This window comes from Cydia pomonella, unplaced genomic scaffold (assembly GCF_033807575.1).
Source record: "Cydia pomonella isolate Wapato2018A unplaced genomic scaffold, ilCydPomo1 PGA_scaffold_166, whole genome shotgun sequence".
Taxonomy (NCBI): Eukaryota; Metazoa; Arthropoda; class Insecta; order Lepidoptera; family Tortricidae; genus Cydia; species Cydia pomonella.
This window is the reverse complement of record NW_026907808.1, coordinates 113,213-133,858: the sequence shown is the minus strand read 5'-3', so window position 1 is coordinate 133,858 and position 20,646 is coordinate 113,213. Positions and strand designations below refer to the sequence as shown.

Genomic DNA, 20,646 nt, shown 5'->3' with positions numbered 1-20,646 from the left:
AAGAAGTTACCCAAGAAGCATATTGTTCAACAACCATGGCCTCATTTACAAGGATTACAGCTAGCAGATCCTAATTACAACAACTCGGGACCCATAGATCTCTTGCTAGGGGTCCGAGTATATGCTAGAATACTGCAAGCAGAACTAGTCAAAGGTCCACCAGGTACACCATGCGCACAAAGAACTGACCTGGGCTGGATTCTTTTTGGAGAGAGTGATAGCACACCACAAGAAGATTCTTACATCGTCATGCACCATCAGGTCGATATAGAAGACACACTGAAATCTCTATGGGAAATAGAAACAGACACTAAGAGAAAATACACCAAGGAAGAACAATGTGAAGAAATCTATGAAAAAACAGTCACTCGAAACCAAGAAGGAAGATACATTGTGAAGCTTCCATTTAAGACTGAGAATCCAAGAGTACTTGATGGAAATACAAAAGAGATAGCTAAAAGGAGATTCATGCAATTGGAAAGAAAGTTTAAGCGTTCGCCGAACCTGAAAACAGAATACATAAAGGGTATTAATGATTACCTGGATGAGGGACATCTAGAAGAAGTACCAACTACAAGCATGTTCGCATGGACCGACTCTTCGATAGTGATCGCTTGGCTTTGTGGAGAACCCAATAGATGGAAACCGTTTGTAGCCAACCGCGTCGTAGAAATTGTTGAGAACTTAAACAACAAACACTGGTACCATTTGCAATCTAAAGATAACCCTGCAGATATCGCTTCAAGAGGAATAAAACTGTCCACACTTAAGAACTATGATCTGTGGTGGCACGGCCCGAGCTGGTTATCTGAAAAAGAAATAAATATTAGTAAACAAGAGGATTTTACAACAGATGAAGAAATAAAAGTACAAAAAATTCAAACTTACCTGAATATTGAGGACCTGGAAAAACAAGAAAAGGCATTGACTACACAATTTGGAGATTTTGATAAACTAACTGAACTACTTAAAAGTATTGTCTATTGCCGAAGATTCCTAAACTACAAGAAAAATCCAGATGGCATTGACAAAGATATAACTACAATGGAATTACAAAACGCCATGAATATTTGCATAAAAATGGCACAGCAAGAAGAATATCAAGAAGAAATAGAACGGTTGATATCAAATAAACAAGTCAAAAGAAAGAGCTGCTTACAATCCCTCGCCCCATACGTAGATGAAAACAAATTCCTCAGGGTGGGCGGTCGCCTCAGATATGCAAATATAGATGAGAACAGAAAGCATCCAATCATTCTGGGAAACAAGAACTCGTTAGTACCACTAATAATTGCTGATGCACATACGAGAACGCTTCATGGCACTATGGCTGAAATGCTATGCTACTTACGTTCTAAATACTGGATATTACGAGCAAAGTCCTTAGTCAAGAGACACATACAGAAATGCCTTACTTGTGCAAAACAAAATGCTACGTCGAAACCTCAATTCATGGGAGATTTACCGGAGACGAGAGTCACTCCTTCGAGGTCATTTCTACACAGTGGAGTAGACTTTGCAGGGCCATACCAGATATTGACGTCTAAAGGCAGAGGAGGAAAAACTGTGAAGGCATACATTGCTATTTTTATTTGTATGGCCGTCAAAGCAATTCACATTGAACTAGTTGGAGACCTTACTTCAGAAGCGTTCATAGCAGCATTCAAACGCTTCGTCGCTAGAAGAGGAAAATGTACTCACATGTGGAGCGACCAGGGTAGAAACTTTGTAGGTGCTAACAAAGAACTTGTAGAAGCCTGGAATGAAGCTAAATTGAAATTTACCGGACCAATAGCAGAGACACTTGCAATCGAAGGCACACAATGGCACTTCATTCCAGCTTATAGCCCTAACTTCGGTGGTCTTTGGGAAGCTGGCGTCAAGTCCATAAAACACCATCTAAAGAGAGTTCTGACAACAAACCTGACGTTCGAAGAGATGACGACCGTACTTTACGAGATCGAGGCCTGTTTGAATTCTCGGCCCCTGTGTCCTCTCGATAACTCAGACCCTGAAAACGCTGAAATACTCACCCCAGGACATTTCTTAATAGGTGAAGCCCCTATAGTTGTTCCAGCAGCAGATTATAAAGAATGCAAAATACATACCTTGTCACGCTGGCAACTTACTCAGAAACTGCTGGCAGATTTTTGGCGTCGATGGCAAGATGAGTACCTATCCAGACTGCAACAAAGACCTAAATGGCTGAAAAAAAGAGAAGGAGTTTAAAATAGGAGATATAGTGCTTATTAAAACTGATAACTTACCTCCAGGCAAATGGTCACTGGGCCGCATTATGGACAAACACCCTGCTGAAGACGGTTTTACTAGAGTGTATAGTGTGAAATCTGGTAGTGCTATAGTGAAACGGTCTGTAACTAAACTATGTGCGTTGCCCGTTGATACTGAAACTTTGTAATGTCAATTTGATTCAATTTAAATTGCACTTATGAAAAGGACGTAAGTGTCCTTTTGGTGGGCGGTATGTTGTGTTAAATTTGAACCTTATGCATGCCTGTTTAAGTATATTCCCGCCTTCTCTTTCTATTTTATATGTCCTACCAGTCTCTTAATAAACTCGTACAAGATCACACGTCTTTCTGATTTAGTTAAATGCAAAAAACCACAATTTACCAAAGTGAACCTTATTACAATCATCAACTATTAATTTATTATTTATTAGGTTGTAGTGTATAGACGTTTCGAGCCCTTACGTCGTGGTGACGTCATTGAAAGTTACTGTCAGTCGATGTTAGACCGCCGAGTAGAACAGTCATACTATCTCGGATGAAGCATTTCGAACCGTTGGAAATACAATACAATACAATACAAATATACTTTATTGCACACCTCAATAAAGAAACAGTACAAATAATACAACACATAAAGAAGAGGTAAACAACAGGCGGTCTTATCGCTAAAAAGCGATCTCTTCCAGACAACCTTACAAAAACAAAAAATACATTATATCGTATGATTTACCGAGATAAATACAGTACATTACATAGGTAATCTTACAAAAGACGGCGTTTTCGGTTCCTTTATTCGAGAAATAACAGCGGCGACGAGGATGGGATACGGACCCACGCGTGTAACAACAAGATAAATACGTACAGACTGACATACATACAATGACAAATATCTTAAAAATGGCTGTGACCTAGATTGTATATTTGTATAAATTAGTACGTGTTATTATGATCCTGAGCCGCCGAGGCAATACGATACAGAATAAAAGTCAGCCGATTGTGGGACCACTACATTCAACACGAAAGGGGACGGCCGCTGCTTCATACAAACGTAGTCCCCATTTTCCTCTATGGATATTGACATTAAGGAAAATATTGTTACATAATTTGATATATATTAACCTTAACTACGTTACACCTTTTTCGATTTTTTGATTATTGTAAAAATTAGGAGCGAAAAACGGATTTCAAACATATTTTTTTAATTCTCCTAGCTTTTATAATAATTAAAAATCGAAAAATAAAACGTAGGAGCATAGCTGTGGTTGGTATACAACAAATTGTGTCAAAATATTTTTACTTACTTTCTCCGTTGGCGTTGGCTCAGCGCCCCAAAATCACTTGGCCTCCGACACCAGACAGCGCCACTTTTCTCGTCCTGTGCGATTTCTCGCCACTTCTTGACTTGAAGTTCCAAGTAAAATATTTTTAATAACGTTAGCATCCAGAGAGGAAAATGAGGACTAAGTTCGTATGAAAAGGCGATTTCGGGCGGGTCCTCCACTTTCATCTCAAGTTTGTGATTTGTACAGTATTATTTTATTAAGTAAGGACTTTTTACGTTGCACCTTCATTTGTATGAAATTGTATGTATTCCACTCAATTTCCATCTGATTTAAATCTTAAAAAACATAAATGTATATAAGGTTGTCTGGAAGAGATCGCTGTTTAACGATAAGTCCGCCTGTTGTTACCTACCAATGTATATATTTTCTCAATTTCTGTATCTGTATTTTTTATGTAGTGTGCAATAAAGAATTTTATTATTAATTATATATGTACGTAATATTTAATACAGGGACGTGGAAGACACCGCGGAGCGCATAGCGAAGAAAGCAGCCCTCTTCAGCAGCAACGAGCGCGGGCGCGACCTGGACGCCGCGCAGGAGTTGAAGAGGAGGCATCTGGCCAGGGCGGCGGAGGCCGGTGCCGTCGGAGACAAGATCAAGCAGCTGTGCGCAGAGGGAGCCACGCTGCAGAGGAAGTGAGTACCGACCGTATGACGCCATGTTCAGGTAGTCGGCAACGCTTTGAACAGCTGTTGCAGGAGTAAGGTTTTTTAGCGGCTGAGGTTGGTGCAAGATACTATACTGTGTTAGGGCCGATACGGACGGACTGCAACCCGATTTCAATTTATATGGTAACTGCACACCGACTGCACGCCAACTGTAACGTCGGCGTGTAGTTTCCATACAAGTTGCAGTCGGGTGCAGTCCCTCTGAACCGGTCCTTAGTCGGTAGCGACTGTTGCAGGAGTATGGCTTTTTGGTTATAAAAACCATTCGCCTGCAACAAATGCTACAACGCTGCAGCAACAGTGAGAACATGCCTATGTTATACTCTGCGAGTAGTCTACAGCGTTTAATATTAAGTGCAGGAATTAGCCTTGTTGTTATTGTAGTGGCTAGTCCTCAGCACATGAGGCGTGAGCGTAAGCGTATCGTAAAAATGCGAGTACGGGACGCGTAGAGTTCTGGGCACCAAGCGTGCGTAAGCGTAATCGTTTCATGGCGTCACTTGTCTTCGGCGGATGTATCGACGATCTTATTTTTTCGTCAGATGAGCAAGATCTTTTATCGTTTGATTTTGTGAATTATATCAGAAGTTCTGTTTTTCACGCTTTTATTACGCTACGCCTGTCGTAATGACGACAGATATCTCACACGTTTCGCTACGACGATGATTTGAGTGCGGACTTGTTTTAACTCGTACGCGCCCGTTGGCTCTCGTTCTACGCGCGTATTACGATACACTTATGCGTGTACGTGCTGAAGGCCTGAAATGTAACATTTCTTTTTGTGTGAAATTTACTAGCGACGTGTCGTTCTGTAAAGGCGAAAACGCCGCTCCGGGAGAATCCTTTAAATTTGTTCGCATTTTTATGTAACTTGTTAAGTAATATTTTAGTAACGTAACAAATGTGTCCCAGACATCCAGACCGCGCCGAGGAGATCGAGGCGCGCCTGGCGTCCCTGCGCGAGGACTGGCAGCGCCTGCAGCAGCTCGCCGCGCGCCGCACCGCGCTGCTGGACGACGCCATCGCCGAGCACAAGTTCGATGACAGCCTTAAGGTCAAATTGCCTAACGGCCAACTTCAATGTCGATATCGAGAACATAGTATTACTGTATTAATTTTTAACAACCAGAAACGTCTGTGAACGATGCTATTAAGCTTAGAATAATAGGGTCCCCTAGACTTATATGGTGAGAAAATTTGCTGGCTATGGATGAGGTCTCGATGGCTCAGATGGCAGAGCGCTGGAGTATCGATCCAGAGGCCGTGAGTTCCGGTCTCACCCGAGGCAGTAATATTTCCACTTTTAAATTTATTCGAAGCTTAATAGTATTACTATAATTATTTCATTAATGATTTCTTCTAGACTTGTATCGATCGATATGCGTCGCAATATCGGGAGCTCGAAAACAATACAAAAGGTTACCACCGGCCGATATAAGTCTACTGAAACTAACCGTTAATGATTTTCTCGTCCTTAATTTATACGAAAACGATACAAAACTTGACCGTATACGTGCAGGTACGTTGAAACAAATCGCGAACTACACTGCCTGATTGTTCATCTCCCTTTTTGGGGGGTAACCAAGAGTTAATTTCGTGGGCATTAGATCAGCCTAGCGTGAGGCAAGGAATAATTGTGCCAAATTGTGTCATCTGAGGCAAAAATACTAACTGCTTTATACATTTCTGCACTTACTTCGCTCGCTATAAAACTACTTCAGCATGAAAACACCGTGTTTTAAAATGTTAGATGTTATAAGTACTATGTTGCGTGGTAATTTCCTCTCCGAGACAGCTTGTTCTGTGTAGAGCGGACAACTTTCATTATTTATAACCAGCTTCAAAAATAGATGGTTTTCGGTTTGACCCGTATAAACACACGGGGATGTATACAAATGCATTTTCATCACACTTACTTGAAAATTATCTTATTTCATGCAGGTGTGCTGAAGCACAAAGGTCTATTTTGCTCCCGCGGGAGTTGTAGCTTTTTTATTATGTCACTTATTCATACAAACCAAGAAGCATAAATGAGGTTTACTTTTAAAATACTGACGTTTATAATTCATTATTTTTGTTTATGTTTCAAATTATTTAATTTAACAGCCGTTTAAAATATTTTACATAATTTTCAATCGTGGCTGAATGCCGAATAGGTAAGTAAGTAAATAAATATTTTTTATTGCACCAACAATTATACATTTTACATACATGTAAAACTACAAATGAACTATGAATGAACTACTAGGTCTGTGCCTTCGATGAAATGCCTGCCAAGAAATCACAAAATGGCGGACGAATGTTAGATATGTAACCGTATTTAAGAATTAATTTAGTTTTTTCTTCGCAAGTGTGATTAAAAACATTGTGTGTACCTCCGGGGGTGAGAATATTGCAACCTCGGATCTTTAATTCGTATCCAAAATTTCACTTCCCAAAGTACCCTCGTATCCAAAGTTTACTTGTGATCTTCTGCGATTGTATCCTAATCGAATAGTTAGTAGAGTCTCGTCTGTGTGATGAGTCATCGAGTGTTTGCGTCGCAGGAGCTGGAGGTGTGGGTGTCGGAGCGCGTGAAGCGCATGCAGCGCGGCGCCGCGCCCGACTCCGCGCCCGCCGCCCGGGCCATGCTCGACGCGCACCACGAGAGGAAGGTACCCGCGCGGCCCTTTTTTAGGGTTCCGTAGCCAAATGGCCTAAAACGGAACCCTTATAGTTTCGCCATGTCCGTCTGTCTGTCTGTCTGTCTGTCCGAGACTTTGCTCCGTGGTCGTTAGTGCTAGAAAGCTGAAATTTGGCATGGATATATAAAAATAGGGGTTTTCAAGAAACATTTTTTGATAAAGTGAATACATTCGGAGATAATCGCTCCGAAAGAAAAAAAAAATGTGTCCCCCCCCACCCCTCTAACTTTTGAACCATAGGTCCAAAAAATATGAAATAAATCGTGGAAGTAGAGCTTAAAAAAGACATTAAATGAAAACTATAGCAGACATGATGAGTTTAGCTGTTTTTGAGTTATCGCAAAAAGTTTTCCCTTCATAGTAAAAAAGACTTACTTTAATTAGGTACTGATTATGCAAATTTGCCTATTTGTTTAACTCGGGTGAAAGGTATTGTTTCATCCCTTGGTTAACAATTTACTATACTTTAAGCTCCAGTTTAGCTTATTGTGACGGAAGAGTAACTACGGATCCCTACACTGAGCGTGGCCCGACATGCTCTTGGCCGGTTATTACATCTCTAACATTTAATTAGCGAATAGACCAGAAAGGCCCGTTAAGGCTCCTACACATTACGCCGGCCGGCATGCCGCCGACGAGCCCGTCTTCCCGGCGGATATATGTAGCCGCCGGGCTTACGTTGCCTCCCGGGCTTCATTATTTATTTATGTTCAGGAGAACCGACACCTTTAAACTTACAATAGGACAACGAGATTAATACAGAGAGCCAATTACAGGAACTCACGAGTAATTACAAAGTATATTAAAAAAATGCTAACACTGACGCACGCACACATGCGTACAAAGTAAGAAAAAAACAAAAACACAATTGGAAATGAAAATACGTAGAAGCCATTAAAATAGACCCTAGGTTCGGAAACACTTAGTTCATTAGCGCCCAGAATAATTGAGGTCTCAAAGTTCGAAAGAAAAAAGAACATACAGTAAAATATATCAGATGTTAATGCTGATAAAGCATATTTTAAAGTTCATATCGAGGCGCTAATGCACTAAGTTGATGAATAAAATGCATTTAATCGCCTAATGAAAACTTAATAAAGAAACAAAAAAAAACAGTATACATATAATAATACAGAGAAAGAAAGCTCACATAAAACACCGCTCAACCAGACTATGCCTCACATTAGGAACTTTACAATTGAATATGTCAATATCAAGTTCCTTCGACAACTCATTTAGCTTATGCCGGCACAATACCCGCGCGGCAAAAATCCATCGGCTGCACCGCGACATAGTGTGGCGGAGCCTTTATACGTCGAGATGCAATTCTGACTCGCACTTAAATTAGTTAAATTATGTTTTATCCCTTTCCATTGTTGTCTGTACATGTTCGTACATGTTTCGTGATCGTCACGAATAAATATCTGTTGTTTAAATATAGATTTAAACTACATTGTGACATAAATGTTTTGTATGTGTTAGACGGAGATAGACAACCGCCAGAAGAGCATAGCGGCGCTGCAGCGCGAAGAACAGAGCCCGGAGAAGCTGAAGAAGCTCACGGAGCTGGCGCAGACCCTCGACCAGGCCTGGCTGCAGCGAGAACAGCATCTCACACAGGTATTTTATGACATGTAACAAATGTAAGCAAATGATGTGATGATGAAAGCATGTTTTGTCGTTTTACTACCAAATGCAATTATTTATACTAACGTAAATGTTTTGTCTCAGGCGCACCAGCTGCAGCTGCTGAAGGAGCAAGCGAGACAGACAGAAGACTGGCTTGCAGCTAAGGAGGCTTTCCTGAACAATGATGATCTCGGCGAGAACCTAGACGGTATTGAATAAACTCAACAACAATACACATTACACGTTACGTCACAACATACAATCTTGATATAATAGAGAGCTTTTCAGCCGAGGATGCTGAGTTGCCTAAGTAAGGTACGAGATTGAAAAGCTAGATTATATCACTACTACTACAATACTTTTTCTACGAGTCATCAAAAATAATATTGTTTTACTATAAAACCTAAATAATTAATGAAAATTGGTAAGTACTCGTATCTCGTAGACAAAAACGTGCCACTCCCGCCCCGCGCCCCTTTAGAATAGAATAGAATAGAATTTGTTTTATTCATAAACACACAAACAGTAATAGACAGACATAAAAGAGAACATAGTGAGAGTAAAGAGTCACGAAATGGCCTCATCTCAGCTTGTTGCTGGCGACTTCCAGCGCTGATCGTCCGATGAGACCATCTTTAGTCTTTTCTATGGCAGCACGGCGGCACGTGATTGACAATTTTTTTTATAGACTACAGCGTATCGAAAGAAATATTCAAGTTGAGTTGGGAGCCCGCACATGAAAAGTACGCAATTCGTTTGGTATACGAAAACTTAACTCGACCATTACAGTGGACGAGTACGAAACTCTCATTTCAGTTTTAATTTGAGGGCCGGCAGCGCGCGGGACCTGTGACGCGACGCAGGCGGGCAGGGCTCCTCACGCTGCTGAGGTTGCCGTCGGAGGCAGTTTTTTACCACGTTTACAAAAAGCCGTTGATTGGTCCCTATTCGTTAGTTTTACATTTGCTTTGTTAGAAAGAGAGAAAACTTCACAGAGTTTTGTTATGTATGAATAAGTATCTTCTTCCTTGCGTTGTCCCGGCATTTTGCCGCGGCTCACGGGAGCTTGGGGTCCTCTTGACAACTAATCCCAAGATTTGGCGTAGGCACTAGTTTGTACGAAAGCGACTGCCATCTGACCTTCCAACCTAGAGGATAAACTAGGCCTTGTTGGGATTAGTCCGGTTTACTCACGATTTTTTCCTTCACCGAAAAGCGAGTGGTGAATATCAAAAGATATTTCGTACATAAGTTCCGAAACAGTCATTGGTACGAGCCGGGGTTTGAACTCGCGACCTCCGGATTGCAAGTCGAACGCTCTTACCGCTAGTTCACCAGCGCTTGAACGAGTGTGTTCCTTTTTATTGCAGCCGTGGAAACCCTGATCAGGAAGCACGCAGAGTTCGCCAAGCTGCTGGAGTCGGGAGTGGCGCGAGTGGAGGAGCTGGAGACCTTCGCTCGCTCGCTGCTGGAGGGAGGACACTACGACCAGGCCTACATCGAGCGACGACTCGCCGCCATCTTGGCGAGGAGAGACAAACTCAAGGTTAGCTATCATATTAATATAGTTAATTGGTAATTATAATTATAGTTTTATAGTTAATTGGTAATTAATTTAGATAAATACGTCTGATATTGTTCTGCATGTTAGATTATATAATTATTAGATTTAGAACTTAGATTTAAGGAATTTCAGTAAGTAGTTATATTCAAATACAATTATTATATTGTTCATGAAATCATGAATAAATAAATGAATGAAATAATCAGCACCCATCAATCAATCAACACCTAGGGCAAAAAGGGAAGGAAGAAGAAAGCTGCGAGCTCGGAATAGGGTAGTTGACTAACTGGTCAAATCAGTTTCTTTTTTCGAACGGTCAAAACGATTAGCTACTATGGAGATTATATGAAAAACAGAACAATGACGTCACGGTCAAGTTAGCTACTCTTTATAGTTCTTTCAGTTTTCTCAAATAGAAATAGTGTCTGAAGATAACTGCGGTTTCTGGTGCCTTATTTCGTGCGTGGTGTGAAATAATTTTAAACACAAAAAACATCCTTATTGTCGATGGCGCTCTTCTAGATTATAGATAAAATTAGATAGAAGTCAGATGGTCTTTAACTATGTGCAGTCACGTCTGAAAATATCGATACGGAAAAAGTGCCAAAAATATGTAGACACGACCTTATTGCCTATATTAATTAACCTTTCGAGCCCCGGACAGATATGGCGTAAAACCGTCAAAATCCGAGCGTTTTTTGACAGCGTTAGGTGGCTCCCCAGGGAGCCGGCGGGTATTCTGGGTTACCATAGTACAGGTTGATTTTATTTTGTTATAATTTGGTAAAATTTCAATTAATTGTATAATTATTATTGCATTCAGTCGGGTTGGTTATTTTATTATGATTTATGAAACTACTATGGGGCGTTAATTTATTACGTAAAACAATTTAGGTGGGGGTGGGGGTCGAAAGTTCAAATATGAGGGATTATTATCCATATATTTTATCTCACTGGATAATAAATGAATAGCCCAACCCGATTGTTATAAAATGGGATTTAGTAAGGATCTAACATGAAATAAAAAATAAAGATACATTTCAGATGCAAATTTATTTACATTATGAATTACAATATTTACACTTATACTAAAGCCGTCCAGCAGGACTCGGATTCCGCATTATTATCGATTTTGTTTGTAGCAGTAAACTGTAAAAAATGTTTAGTAAACTTCACATACATATTTGTTTAATTTCTTACCTTGCGTTTTTTACAAAATGCATATAAAAAGTAAAATACAATGCCGATACAAAATTTAGACAAATTATAAAAAACCTAAACTTCTGTATCTGTCCCGAATATATTATTATACAATGAGTAAATAAAGTACACAAGATAGACAAACTCTGAATATCATCGGGTAAACAGTAATAATAATAATTATTTATATTAGGGCAATTTTTTTTTCTAACAATATTGCAATGCAAATAATAACACAAGTTAGAAGTGCGGGTTCAAATCCCGAAAAGGCTAATATTTACGTCTGTATGTAAACACTAAAAAAATGAAAATGTATATTCAAATCGGTCCAGCAGAGTGAGTGGGGAACAAATATAAAGTAAACGTGCGGAAGTTACAATTGCAAATTATTACACGAGACAAATAAAAGTCGATCTCTTGTTACATACCTGGACTCCACGTTCGTTGCATTGAATAATCAACGGATCATCAGTAAGCCGTAATGAGCCTCCAGGTGTTACCGCCACAGGGTACGCTACCGACAAGTTCGGAGGTTGAACTTGATCGCCGTTCATTTTGGCAATTACTAAAACAGTACAATAGAAAATTAGCCTCAATACAGAACTAAAAAGTTACCGGCTCCCCGGGGAGCCAGCGGGTATGCTCGCGACATTCATAAAATAATCATGCTGTATGTTCATTTTATTCCAAACATGGCCGAACCCAGGACGCGGCATTTCATTTGTATGCTAAAATAAAATAATGTATAACATGGATTGTAAATTGAATATTATAAATAGATTCCCAATTGAATTTCCTAAGAAATAAAATAGTCACCACTATAAAAGTCCATAGAAAAATTGAAAAAAAGACGTTACAAATACGAGCCGCAAGTAGTCCCAGCAAAACTCAGTTTTATTTATCTATTATATTGGATTTACACTATAATTACATTATTATTTTTATGTATTTACATAGTAAACACTATATAGTAGTGAAATAATAACATATACTTACGTATTTCTCACTCAAAACACAAATTTTCACAATAAAACACGGAGCAACCTCACTTGTTTTCGCCGCGTAAATAACTGCCGATTTAAAATTTCCCTAACGGTTATCCATAGACATTTTGGTATCATTCTGTAGCTCATTTCATTCGCTTGCCTTTCGTATAAAAAGAAACCTTATCGCCATTAAATTTTGGTTGAAATTTGAATAAAATCGTGCTGGCGCCCTGGGGAGCCGGCGGGGCTTAGAGGTTTTTAGCGCTGGCGACCCAGGGAGCCGGCGGGGCTCGAAAGGTTAAGGTAGTGTATATATATTTTTGGCGCTTTTTCCGTATCGATATCTTCAGACGTGACCGTACAGTTAGTGCCCCAACTTGAGTACTCACGTGGTGGTGTACTAGCTGTATAGAAAAGAGGATACTCGTTTTAGAGCACCGGCTGTACGAAAACCATATACCTACAGACAAAAAGATTTTCATTGGCAAAAAAAATCCCCATCGCCTTTAAATTTTAGGGATTTGCAGAAAACCGTGAATTCCAGTTTAGGAGCAATTCTGGATAGTAATTTCTGCAAAAAATATTTCCCATATTATTATTTTTGCCTTCCCCATTTCATATCCGCATTTTAGGTTGATGTTTATTGCTGACGTGTTTTATTCTCGTCCAGGAGTCGTGCCGCGCGCGCGGCGTGATGCTTCAGCAGTCCAAGCAACTGCTGGAGTTCCTGCGAGACCTGGAGCACGAGCAGGAGTGGATCGCGCTCAAGATGCAGACCGCCACCGACCACAACTACAGGTATACATATTCGGAATATCACTTTGCGCGTGCCTAAATAGTTAACACAATTTTCGTGGTGTCTAAGTTCTCATAACGCCACATTTGTTACTATAGTTACCGCAATACCAACTTGTTAAGATTAACCATGATTAAAAGAGATGACATTATGACTTCAGGCGACAGTTAATATTGCGGCTACCATACTTATAATTATTTACATTACATTATCAAAGAGAAAAATAAGACGTAACGTAAAGGTAAACTATAACGTAAATGTTAAGACAGCTTAATCGACTAAGCTTAATCGACGCCGCCAGCATCAGTATTGAGCGAATACGTTCGGTGCGCGCTCGTAGCTAATGCAAAATCGGTAATTACTTCGTGATATGTATGTTATACGAACATCTCGTAATAGTTATATAATAATTTATTAATCTTTGTGTGTGCAGAGAACTGTCGAACCTGCAGAGCAAGATTCAGAAGCACGCGGCCTTCGAGTCGGAGCTGGCGTCCAACAAGAAGCGTATAGACGACGTCGCCAACCGCGGCGAGGAGCTCATAGGTAGTAGCATACACAATACACTTATCAATCTAAAATCGGTGTTCCCCAGCTGCATAGATCATCATTACCTTCTATACTAGAATCCCGTTTGATAGACCTTGCAAGCAAGCACTGTTCAACCAGTATGGTCAGATTGCATATACTTTATGCTATACTTAGGGCAGACTGCACCAATTGGTCTTTCAATGTTTGATCGTCCAAAAATTTTACTGTATGAGCATTTTTATGTTCACTGCTGAATGTCGTGCCTGTATTAGTACCGTCACTCCACAAGCTTATAAGTGTCTATTTTTAACTGTATGGTGCACAATAAAGAATATTTACATACTTCTTCCTAGAATAAACCCCAAATGCTTTTACTATCACAAGTCCTGCATGGTCATGTAGTTGTCTTAAACGTGTTGTTTTCAACAGAGGCGAAACACTATGCATCGCAGGAGATCTCCACGCACGTGGAGGAGCTGGAGAACCAGTGGAGAGAACTTCAGGTATAATTCTTAATTGAATTCGTATTCTGTTCAAGTTTTGATTAGACCCCGTTGTAGTGGGTGTGTAAATCGGTGATCTAATCACTATTTTTCGACACTAATATATAAGAAATCTGCACGTTATGAGAAGGAATTCAAGGGATCCATGAAGCGGTGGCGGAGGATGGTTGATCAAAAATTTTGAAGTGTTTTTCATGGGATCCCTTTCTTTCCCATATTCTTATTGTTCCGAATTTCGATAGTCAGAAATTGATATCCATATAATTAAAGAACATAAAGATCAATAGTCATAATTTTTGCTAAGCATAACGTTTAATAGTTCGAACATTATCATTCTATAATATTAAATACTATAATCGCAAAAGTTATAAAATTGATTAGTATAACATTCTAAGGCCTATGCATTATTATTCAGAAATATTTTAAGGCATACATTTTAACGGACTAATGGTTATTATTCATTTTTAATAACTAAACAAAAAATCATGTTTTAATTAGTAAGCCAAACAAAAAATCATGTTTCCCCAGGTAGGTTCGTTAGTTACCTTGTGTCCCTCAGAGCGAAAATAGGAGTCCCGCGAAGCGGGGCTCCGTCGACTCGTTGGCGGCACGAAATGGATTAATAAGTTACATGAAATATAGGAAACGGAGGTAAAGTCAGTAAGCCATACAAAAAATCGAATTAATCGATATTCATGCCAATATCATTTCTTCCTATTCGCAATTCTACACAGTCTAAATTCCTCACAGTAAGTATTTAACCACATTCGCTATTGTGCACAGTCATTATTTGTGTACAGTAGCGATTCAGCCTTTTCGCAATTCTGCACAATCTGAATTCTACACAACGGCATTTCACCACAGTCGCTACTGTGCACAGTCATTATTTGTGCACATTAGCGATTCAGCCTTTTCGCAATTCTGCACAATCTGAATTCTACACAACGGCATTTCACCACAGTCGCTACTGTGCACAGTCATTATTTGTGCACATTAGCGATTCTCCCTGTTCGCAATCTCGCACAATCTTAATTCTACGCAATATCATTTTCTCAAGCATGCAATGAAATATTGTCATTCTGTTCGGTATTTTAGGCTTCAAACATTTCGTTTCGGGCGGAGCACATCTAAGAAGCCGGCAATTAAATTTAAGGCCTAGGCCGACTAAGTACTATTTTTTAATTTTCATTTCACAGATATAGGAACACAGCATCATGACATTCAGAAATGAAAAAAATAATTGAAAACAATATTTCTTATTTAATAGTTGTTTTTAATTTCATTGCTAGTTTGAGAGAAGCACTATACATACCTAGGCGTGAAAAAAGGTTGCCTGCCTCATAACTATATGCATTCGGCCGGCAACCCCTTTCATCCCGGCCTCTGTAATAATGTTCTATTAATAGAATTTATAGTATATTTTTTAGCTTTTAGTCGTCTTTTCATTATCCTAACAAATAAATAATGATATTATTATCACATGATATTGCGTAGAATTAAGATTGTGCGAGATTGCGAACAGGGAGAATCGCTAATGTGCACAAATAATGACTGTGCACAGTAGCGACTGTGGTGAAATGCCGTTGTGTAGAATTCAGATTGTGCAGAATTGCGAAAAGGCTGAATCGCTAATGTGCACAAATAATGACTGTGCACAGTAGCGACTGTGGTGAAATGCCGTTGTGTAGAATTCAGATTGTGCAGAATTGCGAAAAGGCTGAATCGCTAATGTGCACAAATAATGACTGTGCACAGTAGCGACTGTGGTGAAATGCCGTTGTGTAGAATTCAGATTGTGCAGAATTGCGAAAAGGCTGAATCGCTAATGTGCACAAATAATGACTGTGCACAGTAGCGACTGTGGTGAAATGCCGTTGTGTAGAATTCAGATTGTGCAGAATTGCGAAAAGGCTGAATCGCTACTGTACACAAATAATGACTGTGCACAATAGCGAATGTGGTTAAATACTTACTGTGAGGAATTTAGACTGTGTAGAATTGCGAATAGGAAGAAATGATATTGGCATGAATGTCGATTAATTCAAAAAATCATGTTTCCCCAGGTAGGTTCGTTAGTTACCTTGTGTCCCTCAGAGCGAAAATAGGAGTCCCGCGAAGCGGGGCTCCGTCGACTCGTTGGCGGCACGAAATGGATTAATAAGTTACATGAAATATAGGAAACGGAGGTAAAGTCAGTAAGCCAAACAAAAAATCATGTTTCCCCAGGTAGGTTCGTTAGATACCTTGTGTCCCTCAGAGCGAAAATAATTATACCTTGCGAAAATAGACCTTACGACAATTATTATAAACAAGTTAATTACCTTCTACATTATGTAATGATATAGAATCTGAGCTTTGAATATTATGACCGACAAATATTATGACTAACAATAATGATGACCTGCAAAAATCGGATCTACAATTTATGTCGTTTAATTTTATGACTATTAACAATATGACTAATAAAAATTATGGTAGAAAACGTTATGGACTGAGAAAATCGGAACTAAAAATTTATGGGAACCAATAGAGACCCGTTTTTTCATATCTAATTTAATTTTATGTGTTCCTTTTTAGGGTTCCGTTCCCCTTATCTCCGATGTTTACCGACGAAAAATTATGATTTTTTTTACATAATATTAACATTACCTACTATAAATTTTACAGGAAAATTATAATCAGACCTCTATCTTGGTAACTTTTTTTTTAACTAACAGAAAGCCTTTCCGAATTAAGTTTACAATTTAATCAACTTAACGTATGTTTATTACACCTGCAATTTCTATGAGATTACATTAAATACGCCTTTTTTCAAATAAAAGATCAAATATTGAAATGGGTTCACATGATGGAGAATTATCCTCGAAAAACCAACATACGTGCATTACATAGCGCAAATTAGTTAGAGAATTTGCCGATAGGTGGCGCTGTACACAATAATACTTAGTATAGGTACTTCTGTTCAAAAGTGTTTCGCCTTTATAATTACACGAGATAATTCAAAGTTTGTACGGAACCCTCGGTGCGCGAGTAAAAAGAACTTGCATTTGACCGGTTTTTTTTTTCAAATGGTCTTACATAGTTCTTAAGTGTTACTAACCATATTATGGAACCTGTAATATTCTGCAATAAATAGTTATTTTGTATTTCGATACATGCGTATCTACATGTAAATTCGTTTACAGTCTGCGGTGAAGCTCCGGCGCGAGCGGCTGCAGGAGGCGTACCAAGCCCGCGTGTACCTGCGCGGGCTGGACGACTTCACGGCGTGGCTCGACGACGTCGAGTCGCAGCTGCTCAGCGAGGACCACGGTCAGTCACTGGACTACTTGACTTACTCGAACATTTGTAAATTAATTCTCATTTTTATTTCATTAGAGCTCTGGGGCAGCGATAGTAAATGTAGGTATGTAATAAAAGTGGGTTAATAATTTGGTGCCGTGACCAGGATAATTAGTAGTGATTTAAAATAATGCAGACCAAAATCAATTAATACCGTTCAGCCTGTTTAAGAAATACTTACTGATACAAATGCAGAGTTGGACCAAGCTAAGTTGGCAGCGATTTTGATACTCGTAATCGAGACTGTGTAAGTTTAAACGTCATAATTTCATAGAATTTTGACCTTTAAAATAACAGTTACAGTCTGGGCTATCAAAATCGCTACCAACTTAGCTTGGTCGAACCTTTAAACCATTTTACCTTTTTAACCCAATGAACTGATGATGAATTTTTCGAAAAAGCACTTCTACCTATATCATTAATGGTATGTAATATTTAGTCTAAATATATGTGTTTGTACAGGCAAGGACCTCGCGTCAGTGACAGCGTTGCTGAAGCGCCACACGCGGCTGGAGCAGCAGGTGGGCGGCAAGAGCGACGCGGCGACGCAGCTGGCCGACAACGCGCGCCAGCTCGCCGACAGCCGCCACTTCATGGCGCACGAGATACTCGCCAAGGCCGACGAGGCAGTCAAGCGGTGAGTACAAGTGAAGCGCCACACGCGGCTGGAGCAGCAGGTGGGCGGCAAGAGCGACGCGGCGACGCAGCTGGCCGACAACGCGCGCCAGCTCGCCGACAGCCGCCACTTCATGGCGCACGAGATACTCGCCAAGGCCGACGAGGCAGTCAAGCGGTGAGTACAAGTGAAGCGCCACACGCGGCTGGAGCAGCAGGTGGGCGGCAAGAGCGACGCGGCGACGCAGCTGGCCGACAACGCGCGCCAGCTCGCCGACAGCCGCCACTTCATGGCGCACGAGATACTCGCCAAGGCCGACGAGGCAGTCAAGCGGTGAGTACAAGTGAAGCGCCACACGCGGCTGGAGCAGCAGGTGGGCGGCAAGAGCGACGCGGCGACGCAGCTGGCCGACAACGCGCGCCAGCTCGCCGACAGCCGCCACTTCATGGCGCACGAGATACTCGCCAAGGCCGACGAGGCAGTCAAGCGGTGAGTACAAGTGAAGCGCCACACGCGGCTGGAGCAGCAGGTGGGCGGCAAGAGCGACGCGGCGACGCAGCTGGCCGACAACGCGCGCCAGCTCGCCGACAGCCGCCACTTCATGGCGCACGAGATACTCGCCAAGGCCGACGAGGCAGTCAAGCGGTGAGTACAGGCGACCGACAACACCGACAACTGCCCGATTAAACTTTTGGGAAAATAATGCCACACGATGTCATAGCTATACTCTGTATCTTTAGGTATTTAAATAACCAATCAAATACAAAAGCCGCCTGGATTTATCACTGAACAACCTGACTTCATGTAATGTTTTCATCTACCCTCAACTGGCTTAAGGAGCCAGTTTACTTTTATTTAAATACTTAAAGACAGAGTATAGTTGTCCGCTTAACAGAATAAAGTTAAATTAAAATATCTCGATACGGTTTCCAATTTGGACCATACAGTTCTTTACGAAGTGTTTCATATGAGGAGGTTAATAATAACAGATTAACACATGACATTTATATTGAGGTTATTGATTCCGTTTGTGTCATTTGATTTTAACTTATAATGTTGTTTTTTGGCGTTACGTTTATTAATGAATGATTGTTTGTCAGGTACCGGCAACTGCAGGAGCCCATGCAGATAAGACGAGATAATCTGGAAGATGCTGCGTTACTGCACCGCTGGGACCGCGACGCCGACGAGGAGATGAGATGGTGAGTGGAAATCAGAACATCTTTCAATTCATTTCATTCATTCATAATATATGCGTATGTTTTGACCCACGCTTTTTGTAATCCAAACACACTCATTTCAAATGTAAATTCAGAAAATTTTCATGACTGTTTTATTACAACAGCAACACAAGATTAAGCTGAACATAGTTGTCAATAAGAAGTATATAAAGTAAATATGTTCTCTAATGTAGGATGGTGGAACGCGAGCCTCTAGCGGCTCTGCAGGACACGGGCTCTTCTCTCCAGGAGACGCAGGCGCTGCTCAAGAAACATCTGGCTCTGGAGGCCGAGCTGATGGCGCGGTGAGTGCATTTATGATTTACTAGCTGTTGCCCACGACTTCGTCCGCGTGGATTTATTTCCCGAAACACACTTTCAACCCCTTTTTAGCCATATTAGGGGCTAAATTATCAAAAACACAAACTATTTTTCGAACTTTCTAATATTTTACCATCCTACTAATTTCAAGTCCCTACTCAAATCGATCCCGTTCAAACGTTCAACCTTTTTTTAACCCTCTTAAAGGTTGAATTTTCAAAAACGCTGAAATTACTTTTTTTCTATTTTAATATAAGGCTAGTATTTAACTGATCACCAGATTTAGTAAAATTTACCATCAAATAAATCGTTTTTACCACCAAAATTTTAATTTCGTTTCTGTAACGGTCGCAGTTCTAACCTAACCTTACCCACTTTTCTAGTAGCAATTCTTTTCCGTAAGGGTCGCAGTTCTAACCTAATGTTACCCACTTTTCTAGTAGCATTTCTTTTCTGTAAGGGTTGCATTTCTAACCTAACCTTACCCACTTTTCTAGTAGCATTTCTTTTCTGTAAGGGCCGCAGTTCTAACTTAACCTTACCCACTTTTCTAGTAGCATTTCTTTTCTGTAAGGGTTGCATTTCTAACCTAACCTTACCCACTTTTCTAGTAGCATTTCTTTTCTGTAAGGGTCGCAGTTCTAACCTAACCTTACCCACTTTTCTAGTAGCATTTCTTTTCTGTAAGGGTCGCAGTTCTAACCTAACCTTACCCACTTTTCTAGTAGCATTTCTTTTCTGTAAAGGTCGCAGTTCTAACCTAACCTACACAGACCCAAATCACACTGAATTTCCATAAAATTTTAACTTCAATTCAATATTAAATTTAATTTTTGTGTTAGATTTTCGATTATCATTTTTTTTGTGGGGTTGGTTCCCGTCTGCAAAATTACGTCCGTCGTCCAATTTAAGTTCAAGGAATAAATCTTACCCGTCCATAATACTTAATGGAATCAATATTTGACACATTGTGATTTTCTGAAAAAAA

At 40.2% G+C, this 20,646-nt stretch overlaps 1 protein-coding gene across 1 annotated transcript in view; it reads left to right on the top strand.

Annotated features, from left to right (window-relative positions):
• The window catches only part of LOC133533444 (spectrin beta chain, non-erythrocytic 5-like), a 109,185-nt gene that overhangs the window by 61,194 nt on the left and 27,345 nt on the right, over positions 1-20,646 (top strand). Inside the window, exons 52-64 of the mRNA XM_061872427.1 lie at positions 4,048-4,233; positions 5,179-5,320; positions 6,813-6,920; positions 8,433-8,570; positions 8,682-8,787; positions 9,950-10,125; positions 13,000-13,127; positions 13,559-13,671; positions 14,086-14,159; positions 17,345-17,471; positions 17,964-18,138; positions 19,218-19,319; positions 19,532-19,642. Coding sequence (XP_061728411.1) covers positions 4,048-4,233; positions 5,179-5,320; positions 6,813-6,920; positions 8,433-8,570; positions 8,682-8,787; positions 9,950-10,125; positions 13,000-13,127; positions 13,559-13,671; positions 14,086-14,159; positions 17,345-17,471; positions 17,964-18,138; positions 19,218-19,319; positions 19,532-19,642 — 1,686 coding nt within the window. The remainder of the gene's footprint in view (positions 1-4,047; positions 4,234-5,178; positions 5,321-6,812; positions 6,921-8,432; positions 8,571-8,681; positions 8,788-9,949; positions 10,126-12,999; positions 13,128-13,558; positions 13,672-14,085; positions 14,160-17,344; positions 17,472-17,963; positions 18,139-19,217; positions 19,320-19,531; positions 19,643-20,646) is intronic.